General features: G+C 39.9%; 1 protein-coding gene across 4 annotated transcripts in view; it reads left to right on the forward strand.

Annotated features, from left to right (window-relative positions):
* The first annotated feature begins 4700 nt into the window (after nt 1–4700).
* The window catches only part of CEP295 (centrosomal protein 295), a 43704-nt gene continuing 34730 nt past the window's right edge, over nt 4701–13674 (forward strand). For all 4 annotated transcript variants that reach the window (XM_063148851.1, XM_063148853.1, XM_063148850.1 and 1 more), the window contains exons 1-5: nt 4701–4757; nt 6319–6452; nt 7169–7369; nt 9128–9252; nt 10030–10123. In XM_063148851.1, the coding sequence (XP_063004921.1) occupies nt 6345–6452; nt 7169–7369; nt 9128–9252; nt 10030–10123 (528 nt within the window). In that variant the 5' untranslated portion in view covers nt 4701–4757; nt 6319–6344. The remainder of the gene's footprint in view (nt 4758–6318; nt 6453–7168; nt 7370–9127; nt 9253–10029; nt 10124–13674) is intronic.

A 13674-nucleotide genomic window follows, 5' to 3' on the forward strand; every position in this document is an offset into this window, starting at 1 on the left:
TATGGGAACAAGGTTACAAGAATTTTAGCATATGAATATGCACACACCAAGTTTTCATTGAAGAAGTCTACACATGCTGGCATCACTGAGTAACTGTGCAGACTGGTTCTGAGGATACACAATAGGTACACAAGGTTCCTTTTTGTCTGTAAAAACCTGAATCCAGCTCAGTTCTGTTGGCTTCAAGGTTTGGGAGGGTTCATGTGTTTGAGAGCCCATTTTAAAATGACCTCAGGCAGCATGGTGGTTCATGCATGAATGATAAGTTCTTAGTCACTTGTTGCTGCTCTTACCACCCCAAGGCTGGTTGTTTTCCAGTGACCCAAATCATTAAGCTGGGCTAAGGATGCTGGGTGAAATCCCAGGAGCATTTGTGACAGAGAATGAGGCTGGTTTCCTAATAAGAACTTCTAGAACAATGTCATAAGACAGCCTGCCTTTTTTTTTTGTCTGTAAGACAACATCATATATGTCCAAAACCACATCTGAATTTACAGATATTTCCTTCCAGAACAATAATTTTAGGCTGTACACTGTATTTAATTACACATAATTATCCTTTTGCCAGCTATATAGCCTTTTATTCCTCATATTTTACTTCTTTTTTAATTTCTTTTTTTAAACTATAGAATCTTTATTTTGGACAGAATCTGCACCTTGAGAATTTATACAGGCACAGCTCTGGATACAGTTGCTTTGGTACTTAAGAGCGTAGCTTTGCAGCTTTCTATTACATGACACAGAGTATAATAACAAAAGCTATTCTTCCACATCTGTCAAGAAAATTTATCTCCAAATCAGTCTCAGGCAGAAACTATTACAGCCTGTGCATGCACAGGCTGACCATGGTAGATTAGTCAGCCTCAGAAATAAAGATTAGCCCTTCTTCCTTCTTAGGAAACTCCATGTCTTTTTGCAAAGCTTACAGAGGAATGCATTTATTGCAAACTATTTAACAAAAGCACTTTGCAGTTTTGAAAATGTAGGAACTGCAGGATTACAAACATTTGTAAAACCAGATCATATCAGCTCCTGGCAGTCACGATAATTAGACATCAGGTGCCAGGTGCTAAAAGAGAACAGCATGGGAGAAGTAATCACACATCAAACTAAAATGAACCATAGGGGAACTTTTAAGATTATATGACAGTGTGGGATGTGACATTGAGGAATACTGAATGCAGAGAAAGGCCAATTCAGACTGAGAGAAATTCTCATTTCATTCTGATACTTCAGTTCTCAGCAAGGAGACTAGAAACAGAAAACTGCTGTAATGTATAATGATGTGTTAGAGGACTCAGGACAAGGGGATTTCATGTCTGAATATGACATGTTTTTTAAAGCTCTTCCTTCAGGGTTTTTCAAGGAGAATACTTAATTCATGCAGGGTGCCAAGTCCTGTGCAAGGGTGAGCTGTCAGATGTTTGTACTGTTCCATTACTAGCTTGCAGAAATCCTTTAAAACCAGGGCTTCCCTGATAAATATGCAGAAAAGCCTACAAAGTCATCTTTCCCTTGTGCAAATGAGAGCCATGAGTGGACAGTGAAGAATTTCTGATGGAGAAAGGAGCAAGTGTTCCTGTGTGGCAGTAAAAGATATAGGTTGCTTATGCTGCTCTGCTCAACTTGCCCATGAGACAGGGAATATTTTCTCTCAGGCCACACAAGGTCAAGTCCAGCCTCAGGGATCTCACATTCAGACCAATGGGCCCCACACAGCACACTGAGGCAAGGTACCTGTGCTGGTTCATCTAGTGATGGAATAAACCTCTGTGATAAGGAAGTACAAACACTCTGCTCTCAAAAGACATATTCTGGAGCAGCACACGGCCTGTACTGTGATTTGAGCTCCTGTCTGTGCACTGCAGGCCAACTCATTCGTGGCTTTCACAGTCATGCAACCCCTCTTCAACTTCAAATGCATTAAATTAATAGGATTTCTTTCAAATCTGTGTTTTCATGTGAATTCACTCTGAGACTTTTTTTACATATGAAATTCAAACTATCCAATGGCTATCTTGGGACCTTGTAGATAATTCCTGCAAGTGTAATTTCTTTTCCTCAAGAGCAATGTGACCAATAATTGAAGCTCAGTACCTCCAGTTTCATATATCCCTGATTAAATGCACCAGTACTGCTGCAGCACTATTCACCTTTCATAAAAGGAACACCATCTGCTTCTCAGGGGGAAGGAATTAATGCAAGTCTGTAATACTGTAATTCAAGTGTGTGTAGTAAAAAGTAGAAAACATTACAGTATTAAAATTCCTGATTTTCAGTATATGCATGTAAATTAAGCAGTAGCAGAAATAATTCTGCAAGACAATGACAGAAAGCACCCTTGAAACAAAATTCTTACCCAGCACATATTGGTTTCATAATAGCCCTTTTATTCAACAGTATAATTGAGGAGCATATATTTGACCTCTTTCACATTTTGTAAGTAGAGGATTAAAATCCATAATCTCAATTACTCTCTTAATAGACTATCTTGACTTTTTTTTCACCTGTTGACCTGCAGGACAAAGCTATTTACAAGTGATGTTATTGAGGAGAACACCGCCATAATGAAAATGCTGAAGGACAAAAAAATCCAATAAGGAGACTAGAAAACACATTTGGAAGTGCACTTCTCAAGTCTAAATTATTCAATGTGCATACTGTGAAACAACTGTGTGTCTAATGTACAATCAGGTATTAACTTGGTGCCAGCTATTCCAGTCAGTAGTTTGCAGCAAGTTGCAGGCATTTGTCAGAAAGCAAAAGTCTGTGAACAGTTGAGCAGTGAAATGCAGAAGGCAGGGAAGAAAGCACATTAAACTGCTATGTTAACTCTTTTCCTTATGCTGATGTCTTTTCTCTTGCAATTCTGTATTTTTTTAGTCTATTTCCTGTGCAGTCATGCATCTGCATGCACCAAACCACTAAGTTTTAGTGAGTAATCTCAGCCCTCCTGGTTTCAGGCCTGTAGGGCACAATATGGTGGGTTACTATGACATTTAGTTCCTAGGATAAAACATTTTTTTCCTTTTTCTGTAAGAAATTGCCAAAAAGTAGCTGTATTTTGCACTGAAGTTTCATCGCAAGACAACTGATTATCTCCTTTGTGTCTGGTCCAAGTCACAAACATTTCTTTCATTTTTGTAGCAGCAGCTCAGACCCTTGAAATGTGCTTCATTCTCGTGCCTCATCTGTATGTGTAGCAGAATTGTTTCCCTCAATACAAATAAAATTTACATTCCTCATAAATCAAGGTTATCTAATGTCCCACTTTCAAATCCCAGCTGCTGCAAATCTTACACACACAATAAATGGCTCCTTTTAGAAAGAAATCTGAAGTACGAAGAAGAATCATAGAATGGTTTGGATTGGATGAAATTGTGTGGAAATAGTTATAAAGACAAATTCTAATAATAACTGAGAAAAGCAAAACATGGAAGAAGGCCTTTGAACCTATCCTTTGTTTGCAATTAACCTTTATAAGTCTTAAGTTGATTTAGGAGCATTTGAATTAAAGCTTTAAGGATGTTGTTTTTTGACAGGAACTTTCTGCTTGTAGTTAAGCCTTAAAGAGTTTTGCAATAATAACCTTCTGAAGTATAATTTTAGAATATTGCTTGTAGTAAGGATCTTTAAACTATAGCTTTAGAATATATATAAAGGAAACATGCAGCTTGAGAAAGGAAGATGAACATCGACTCAAGGATTAATAGTTTCAACCAAGGGAAGGTGGACATCACTGTTATGAGATTTATAGTCCTTCCAATCAAAAGGTGGACCCACATCTGGAAACTGAACCTCACCATCTGGCAGACTTCTTCCTTCTTTTGGAATCCAAACCACCACCACCTGGGATACTCCTTTTCTGGGATACATCCTGAGAAAAACTAAATCACAACAGTGTATAGAATTGTGACGTAAAAATTTGGAATAGAAACGGCTGATGAGTAAAAATTGGGAATAGGAACTGCTGAGAAAGCTTATGAGTGCCCCTATAAATACCTGTAAGCCTCAGCTATCGGTGTGCAGTTGGAGGGAAAACTTCCCCCACTGTACCCAATGCTGTATTGCTCATACTTTACCATATTAATTCATAAATTGATTGCTGCTTGAATATTGGCCTAGTCAAGCTTCTCATTTATAACATAAACGATCTTTGAGGTCCCTTTCCAAGCCAACCCTGTTATAATTCTGATACTTCTTCTACTGACACAAAAAGAGCGCTGAACAGGGAAGCTGCACAGAAGTAACACCAGTGAAGCAGAACTAGCAGGATTCAGTTCTATTCCGCTCTCTCAGCATTTCAGGCTCGCCCAGTGAGCGCCCCTCGCACTCGAGCACTTGGAAACTCCGATAGCGGGCTCCTGCGGCGGTGTTGGGAGGGAACCGCGCTGAGAAACCCCTCCCCTGCATTTATTTCTCCACGTGCACGCTGAGAGTGCCGCGTTAGGCGAGCCAGGCACTGCCCGCACTTATACAGGCGACGAGGAAGAGGCTGACCACCACGAAGGAACTCCCGAAGGCGCCTCAGGGAACAAATGCCTTCGTCGCTCACAGCGCCGCTTTTATATTGGGCGCGCGCGCCCTCCGCCGCCGTCCCGAGTCCCAATTGGCCACCACGAGATTGGGGCGGGGCTAGAGCCGGAGGTCGGGCGGTAGCGCATGCGCCATTGGCGGCTCGTTGGGGGCGCGCGGTCACGTGGCGGGGGCGGCGGCCGTTGGCGCCTCAGCGAGCGGCAGGGCCCGGGCGGCGGCGGGTGCGTGTGTGAGTGAGTGAGTGAGTGAGTGAGTGAGTGAGTGAGTGAGTGAGTGAGTGAGTGAGTGAGTGAGTGAGTGAGTGAGTGAGTGAGTGAGTGAGTGAGTGAGTGAGTGAGTGAGTGAGTGAGTGAGTGAGTGAGGGGGGTTCTGCTCTCTTCTCCCCTTCCCCTCCCCCGCTTCTTCCCTTATCCGCTTTCCCTTCCCCCGCTGTTTTACTTTCTCTTCCCTCAGCTCGGGCGCATCCAGGTGCGGCCCCGGGGCCCTCTCCGGTCCCCACCACCCGCCTTGTGCTGCGGCTGAGCCCGGGCAAGCGCGGCGTTCGCAATCTCTACCTCTGCTCTTATCCTTTGGACTCAGGCTTTGCACTGGTCGTCCTCAACGTTTTTCCCTCTTTAGGAATGTGTGTGTGTGTGCGTGCGTGTGAGAGAGAGAATGTAGTAATTTGCTTCTTAATTTTTTGCCGTGATAAACTTCTGTAGCTCATCGGGTGACTAAGGGAGGGCTGGCAGGATCCAGGATGCTACTGTCCCTCTTTATGCTATAAAGAGCTTGGGATTCATTGCTTTAATAACCCTTTTCCGAGAGTATCTCATAGATCTTCGGCTTTACACATCACCTGATTTCTTTAGAGTGTTGTTATTTTATCTGTGATACCGTGTCTATAAATACACCAAGATCATAATATATGATGCTGAAAAGAATTGTTTCCTGGCGTGTCGTGTTGGTTAAACTCCTTGGTGCTATATGAATAGCTCACTAGATTTTTTAGAATTGGCAGTAGCTTTTGAAAGTCTTTGCTTGTTTTGTGTGAATATTTTCAGGGTTATAAGTATTTAAAGATCCGGTTAAAATCTTACTTGATTTGAGGGCAGGGGAATTTTAGACTTTCACAGTAAAATCTTGAGGGAAATATAATTTGAAATTTTTCTTCTTAGGAAAACTTGAATAAAAAGTCGTTAGTGAGCAGTTTCAGCTTTCCAGTGAAATGCTTGGTCCGCAGCCTGTTGCTGGAGTTACAGAGTTTGTACGGCAGAAAACCTTGGAGTGCAGCCAAAAACACCAACAAAATTGCTGTTGTGTCTTACATCTTCTCTAGCACAGTTATGAGAGTATTTCAGTACAGATCGCCTGAGTGACCAGCCTGCTTCACTGTGGGGTGTGCTTTTCGGTAGTTGGTGGGTTTGTTTGTAAATCTTCCCAGGAGCAGAGTGGTGTTCACCCTTCACTTTGCAAATGTTGGTGCCCGGTCCATAGAATAGACTGTGAATGTCATCCTGTTTCAGTGTTTGGTGCATAGCTCAAAGGAGTTCAAAAGCATTATTTTTTGTGACTGTGACAAAGACGGAGCCAATGCTGTTGATTGCAGTTAAGAGTCATTAAGGTTGGAAAAGACTTCTGAGATAAAGTCCAGCCTTCAGCTGGGACAGATGTGAACAGCTGTAGCTCTCACATTTGAGAGCATAATGATAGAGTTACATTATGGCAGTATCCTGTCTTTATAGCTGTTTTGCCAGTGTCATTTATGCACAATTTCTCTTTTTCTTTGCATTGTTCTCACAGAAGTTGATTATTCAGTATATCCAAAGATGAAGAGGAAACTTGCAGCAGCTGGGACATTGAGGCTTAGTCCTAATGAAGAAGCCATGTTCCTGAAAGAAGAATATGAAAGAAGAAGAAAACTAAGGTTGCAACAGGTATGCCTGTATTTTTCCATGTGTTGTATTTCATTTGATGATGTAACAAATAATTTAGGAAAAGTAACTGAAAAGATTATTTCCTGTAAACTAAATTTCAAGGTGACAGTATTGTAGAATGGTGAAATTTTTTATGTTGGAAAAGACCCTGGGGATCTTCATGTCCAGCTATTAGTCCAGCACTGCCAAGTCCACTGCTAAATCATGTCCCTAAGTGCCACAACTTTGAACTTTTGAAGGGGTGGTGACTCAGCCACTGCCCTGGGCAGTTTGTTCCAGTGCTTGACAACCTTTGCTGTAAAAAAAAAAATAAAAAAAAGGCCTAAAATACAGAGTGGAAAATAATAAACTAGGTTTACTAAGTTTTCAGTATAGTTGCTGATTTTAATCTTGAATTGTAATAGGAGCCTTGCATAGATTATTGTGTTGTATTTTTGGAGGGAAGGATATTCCAAGCAGTGGTTGCAGTTTGTCACTTGTATGACATTTTTTGGACTTTAACCGAAGTGTTTAATTAGGATTAAATTTATTATTTTATATATTAATTTTGGAAAAAGGTAACAGCAACTTGAAAGTATTTTCTGAATAGATTGTGAATGGAATAGCTGATGAGATGGAAAGGTGGAAGTAGGGTAAACTGTGTTGTAGAAAGTCTTGCTGCAGAAAGTATTATGCTTTTCTTGAATTGCTGATAAACATGAATGCTCTTTCTACAGGTCAGAGAGCAGCAGAAGTATATCTCCTACCAGATAAGGCAGAAGGTAAAGCAGAGGAGAGAAGAACAGCTGCATCAGTTAGAGGAGGCACTGAGAGCTGAATGGCAGAAGGCACAGGAGGAGAAGATGAAAGCCCTGGAAGAACTGTATCTGTCAAGCTTAAGGGCGATTGGGGAGGGTCACCGACAGGCCAAGGAAAATGTAAGTGAGCTTGATATTATTGTGTCAGGGTCTCACCCCAGGCAGCAGCCAAGCACCAGGCAGCTGCTTGCTCCCCTCCTCACCAGTGGGATCTGGGAGAGAATCAGAAGGGTAAAAGTCAGAAAACTCATGGGTTGAGATATAATATAGACAGTTCAATAGGGAAAGCAAAAGCCACACACAGAGCAAAGCAAAATGAGGAATTCATTCACATCTTCCCATGGGCAGGTAGGTGTTCAGCCATCTCCAGGACAGCAGGGCTCCATCATGTGTAATGGTTACTTGAGGAAGAAAACAGCATCACTCCAAACATCTCCCCCTTCCTCCTTCATCCCCCCTTTATGTACTGAGCATGATGCCAGATGGTCTGGAGTATCCCTTTGCTCAGCTGGGATCACCTGTCCTGGCTGTGCCTCCTCCCAGCCTCCCATGTACCCCCCACTCTCTCACCAGTGTGGCAGCACAAAGAGCAGAAAAGGCCTTGGCTCTGTGTGAGCCCTGCTCAGCAATAACAAAAACATCTCTGTATTATCAGCCTCTGTTCAGCACAAATCCAAAGCACAGCCTCGTACCAGCCACTACGAAGAAAATAATTTCTATTGCAGCCAATACCAGCATATATTGTCAGAGCCAATTTCAATGTTTTAGAAATACCAGAATTGCTGATGTTTGGTTTTTCCTTTGACATTCCTGATTTTGAAGTCCTGATACCTAAATAGACAACTTTTTAAACATGGAAATGTTTTTGAAGTGGTTATGTACTTTTTGGCAGGTATCTTCCCGCAAGATAGTCTGTCTTGTCAAGGCCTATCTGTGACAGCTTTTGCTGGGCAGACTTTAAAGTTACTTTGTATTAGCTTGTGTGATCATATGTGTTTGTACTTGGCTAAATTGTACATAATGAGTCAGTATCTCAATTATGCCAGTAATACAGTAATTTATTCTCCACCATGGATCTTTTTTATGGTTAAGAAAATACATTTAACATTTTTTTCCCTTCAGTGCTCCCGTGACATGGAAAGCCTTGGTAAGGGCTTCAGAGGCCTTTGCCTGCACTACAAACGGGTGTCACTTTAATTCTGTGCCTACAAACTGGTTTCACTTTATTTAAAATCCTGTAACTTGTGTAGGCTCTGCTTGAGAGATCATTGAGATTGCTGGGGAGAATTTTTCTATAGTTTGACTCTGAATCAGGTTTACAGAAATCAGCTGAAGACTTCTTACATGGATTTTACAAAGTAGCTTACTTCCTGACTTAGTCAGGATCTTCAAAGCCAAGTAAAATAGCATTATGCTTTTCCATTTATCCATGTCTTTTCTTTATAAAGTCCTTTCCAATGCTAGGATAGCTGAGTTAGCAAAAAAATCTGGAACTAGTGTTTTAGGAGGAACAGAGAAATAAAAAATGTCTCTGTTGATGATTGAAGGGTAGTAACACACTTCTTCTACATAGTTTAGTCTGCATTTGCTACAGGATATCTTTTTCATCAAACTGATCTAGACAAAGCTAGGATTTCTATCAATATTTGGTTAAATTGGCTGAGGGATGTGGCAGATTCACTGCTGTTTTTGGCAGAGAAGAAGAAAATAAAGATGGCAGAGAAGGAAAAGTTATTAGAGTATTTTAATCTTAATACAGTAGAAGGTAGTTTTGAGATTGTGTTTCTCACCAGCAGTATCTAATTTGAAATATCATACTAATAGTATGAGATGTGAGTAAAATTCTGTATTAAGTGATCACAATATTTTAATGTTAAGGAACCTGACTTAGAGGCTCTGGCAAAGCAAGCAGAAGAAAGGAAACAAAGAGCAGAGACGAGACATAGAAAAGCTCTGATAGAGCAGAAGCACCAAAAAGAAAAATTACTTCGTGAGCAATCCAGGTATGCAATAGTTATTTTGTTTTATTAAGAATGAACTTTACGGTGTCACAAGGTGAAAGGCAAAAATGTTGATGCTTCTTGCTTGGAGCTTTTTCAGTCTTGAAATGTTATCTATTAGATAATTAATGCTCATGGGGAAAGCTTGTGTCTTTTGGTAAAAACTGTATCTTTAAAACCAAGACAAGAATGTCAGATATTCAACCTGGCCTTATGGATTCTCCAGGAGTTCAGTGACAAATGAAATGTTGTCAGGCCAGTTCCTGATGGAGAGTTAACCACCTGTAAAAAGGACCTAGGACATTTGTCATGGTCTTCTTTCTTAGGGTTTTTTTTTTTTTTAATTAAGCAGATTGGACCAAACTTGAGCTGGTATGGAATATGGTCTGTGTCCTCTTGGGCATAGTTGTGCTTGAGTAGAGCTAAGACCTGTAAATTAAGTAGTTAACTGTATCTACACTGAAGCAAGTAAAGTGTGTTGAAGTGCACAACGCTTTCTGGAAACCTGGGTCAAAAGCAGAGATTTTGTATTGCTTTTGGAATGCTTGTATATATGAATGTTTTTGCTTAACTTAAGGTAATTTTTAATGCTGCCTTCCAGCCCAAGTTCTGTTGTCTTTTTAGTATGCTTCCCCATGCCTATGGCCCAACCATTCAGTGCAGGTACTTAGGAATCTATTTTCAGGTTTACCTTTTATTTTGCACTGGTCTGTCACTGTTGCTTGAATAATTTTCTGTCTCTCTTCTCTCTTGTGGTTTGTTTTGTTTCTGTCCCCCAAGACGAGCAGATGCACGTAAACGTGCTCTGGAAGTGGAAAGACAAAGAGCAGCCAAAGTTGCAAGCCTCCCACCTCCTCCACCACATCCTTTTGAGGTATGTATCTGTGAAACAACAATGATCACAATTTCAGGGGTACCATATATAAGTATTTGCATATATAAGGAGAGTGGTTCAGCAAAACCCAAAAGAATTATTTAATTAGATATTAGCAGATTTCTTGCTACTAATCTTGGGTAATTTACTGATCTCTTGTTATATGTGAATTTTATTTCTTGTAATCAGACTCTTATTTTTGAAGTTTATCTGTCTTTTTAAACTTTCATCATATGTCATTTTCATTTAGTAGCCCCAGTCATATGAGACTTTACAATGATCTCTCAGCATGTACATTACATGCCTTCTCAGCCTGCTGTCATACTGATGCCGTTAGCAGTTTGTTTAGTTCTGTAATAATTCTGTCTTTTTAGCTGTGGGGCAGCTTTGTTGGGGTTATCTTCTCCCTTCAATTTCTTTTTCTTGTAGGGAGTACTAAATAAAGAGGAAGCTCTTTAATTTTCATAGGAAACCATCACCCAAGTCTGTTGGGAGGCTGCAGCCTTTTGAGATGTGGCTTTGTACCCCATTTATGCTGCTTTGGTTTCATAGAGCTGGTGCATAGGTGTAGAATTGGCAGTAGGATTGCAGCTCTCAACTGCAGAAAGAACACTTACATGCATTTTTACTCTGGAGTTAACTAACAGAACTTCATGAATGCAGAGTTTAAATTGCCTCGTGGCATGTCGTACTCTTTTAGACCTTTGGGTTCAGGGATATTCAAACTACTGACTATAAAATAAAGGGTTGAGGTATACTAGCCCTTCTCAGAGCCAGTGAAGCTTTCAAAACTTTTCCCAGCTACATCCCAGCACATTATGTACAGGTTAGAGTGCAGGATGATAAGGGTTTGGTGTTGTATCTGGAGAAACTGAGTAAGGTTTGACCCTTCCGGTTTTAAGAATGATTAGAAGGAGTACCCATGGCATTTCATTAGTACAAGTTTCTCTCTAGATCTTTTCCTTGGTTGTCCAAAGGTTTTCATCTTGTATAAGCTGGATATGAGTGAAGACTAAAACAAGGGTTGTAAGGGAGTGGTAAAGTTTGGGGTTATTTCTGGTGAAGTGTATGCTGTATTGAAATTCAGTACATCTGGAATAAGGTCCTGTGTGGTGCAGTTCAGGTAAATTCACACACCCTTTCATGCTGCTGTTGCCATCCATGTTGTGCCACAGGGTGTGTTCCTGGTGTGTCTGGTGTAGAGCAGGTGAAGTCTATATCAGTCCAAACTTTATTTCCTGGGTTTCAGGTGCTTCTGTTGCTCAGTTTGGCATTGCTGGGAAAGCAGTGAGATGCTGTGGCTTTGCTTTGTAGTAACTTTTGCAGTTCAGAGTGGGTCTTATGTCACATTTTATTTAACCCTTCCCCATAGATAGTGACTGCAGTTAACCTCCATAACAGCTAAAATGGCACAGTACTTGATATGTGATACTTTTATTTAATACTTTTATCCAGCAACATCAATAATGCATCTTCCTTCCCATTTTATAAATACAGAATTTTCTCCTCATTCTTTAGTGTTTTGTCACCAGGGAAAGCAAGAAGTCTTTCTTTCAGGTTTCTTCAGGTTCTGGTGAAACTGATTCAATTGTGTTGGATGTTATGTCTGGGTCAGTTCTCTATTTAAGTATTGTTCCTTTCCAAAAATTAATTCATTTCCATCCTTTAGCAAATGTCCTTTACCCACCTTTTCAACAAATGTGGTTTGTAAGTTGTTTTAGTGGAGTTTCCAAACATCTGGATTTTCTACAGTATGTGGGTTTTGTTTCTGTTATGAAGTTCATGTTGTGATAATGGCAGATTGAATCAGTAATTTTGCAGACATGTTGAGTTTTGGTTGAGGAAAAGAGGTTGCTCTGTTTCAGTATAGCACAGCGTGTCAGTTTGTTCCATTTAAGGACAATCTGACTTTAAGCCTTTTTCTAGTTTTCGAATCTGTGTAGATTTTAATCCTTTTGTTGTAGATCTATGGCTGGGAGAGCACAGGGCTAAAAATAAAGTTATTTTCTTCAAAGAGTTGTTGGGTGCCATGTACTTCATAGGGGAAAATGTTAAGTAATTGAAAGATTGAGAGATTTTTATTCCTGTTTCTGCTTCGAGAGAGAAAACAAAAGATATTGACTGTTATTTGGGGGAAGGTAAGTCTAGGGCTTTGTCTTGCAAATGTCTTACTCAAAAGGCACTGAATTTAAATTGTTTAACTTTAAATCCTGTGAATTACAGCAGATTACAGGGTCATCTGAGTAAATCTGCTTGTTTTTTTGAATGTTTGCATAAGGAGCTTATTAAATGCAACTATAATCATAATCTGATGTTCTATTGCAATAACAATTGACTATAATTTCATAAAAAGGAGCTCTAGGGCATTGTTGTTCATGGCATGATTGTTTAGAATATAAGAAACATTTTCTAAAGATACTCTTATTATTGTGATTTTACCCAGGTAGAAAAGAAGTAGTTTTACTCTATCATAACCCATTTTGGTTCTCAGAATTATGGATTTTAGAAGTTGAGACCATATTTAGTTAGACCAAATGAAAAGTTACTTAATTGAAGTTAAACTGTAAAGACCATTTTATTGAAAAATGTTGCAGAGTTCTTGGAAACTTACTTTTTCTTACATGATCTATTAGATTTTATGAAATGGAAACAAAACCTAAAAGGTATTACTATATTCTGCTTGAGTATTCATAGCATTTGTAGAGCTGGGGTCATGAGGGGGTTTTTTTGGCTTTTTGTCCCATTTCATGATACTTTGTTGCTCCAGTTTTGCCAGATTTTAGTGTAGAATTATTTACTTTTTGAAGGAAAAGAAAAAGGAGGGCGTAACTACAAAACAGGATAGAAGTATTGTATTTTTTTCAGCCTAAATTGCATTTGACACTAATTGAAAAATTGCAGCCTCCGACATAATTCTCACATCTTCACAGCTTTTGAATAAAATTCTGGAGACTTGATTGATTACATGTAATTAATAATTATTTGTTATTGGTTGTTAATCTTAATTTTTTAAAATAATTCAGAAGATATGTTTTATTGTACATTCTGAAAGTAACCCAGTACAGGGCAAGCACTGGTAATCTGGCTAATGAGGTTTATGTCTGGGATTTGCCTGTTTTTATAGCTATAATCATTATCTGCAAATGTTGATCTGTTACAATTACTATGATTTTTATTGATTAAGAAATTCAGCTTTGTTTAAGGATCGTAAAATAAGTTACTGAAGTTCTGTTGGTAAGGCTAAAAGTAGTTTTACTGGTTTTGGGTCCCTTATGACAAGAAAGACATTGAGGGGCTGGAGCGTGTCCAGAGAAGGGCAGTGGTGCTGGGGAAGGGTCTGGAGCACAAAGCTGGTGAGGAGTGGTTGAGGGAGCTGGGGGTGTTTAGCCTGGAGAAAAGGAGGCTCAGGGGGAACCTTGTTACTCTCCACAAGTGCCTGAAAAGGAGATTGTAACCAGGTGAAGGTTGGTCTCTTCACCCAGGTGACAAGTCATAGGACAGGAGGAAATAGCCTCAAGTTGCACCAGGGGAAGTTTAGACTGGATATTAGG

Source organism: Melospiza melodia, chromosome 2 (assembly GCF_035770615.1).
Source record: "Melospiza melodia melodia isolate bMelMel2 chromosome 2, bMelMel2.pri, whole genome shotgun sequence".
NCBI classification, from domain to species: domain Eukaryota; kingdom Metazoa; phylum Chordata; class Aves; order Passeriformes; family Passerellidae; genus Melospiza; species Melospiza melodia.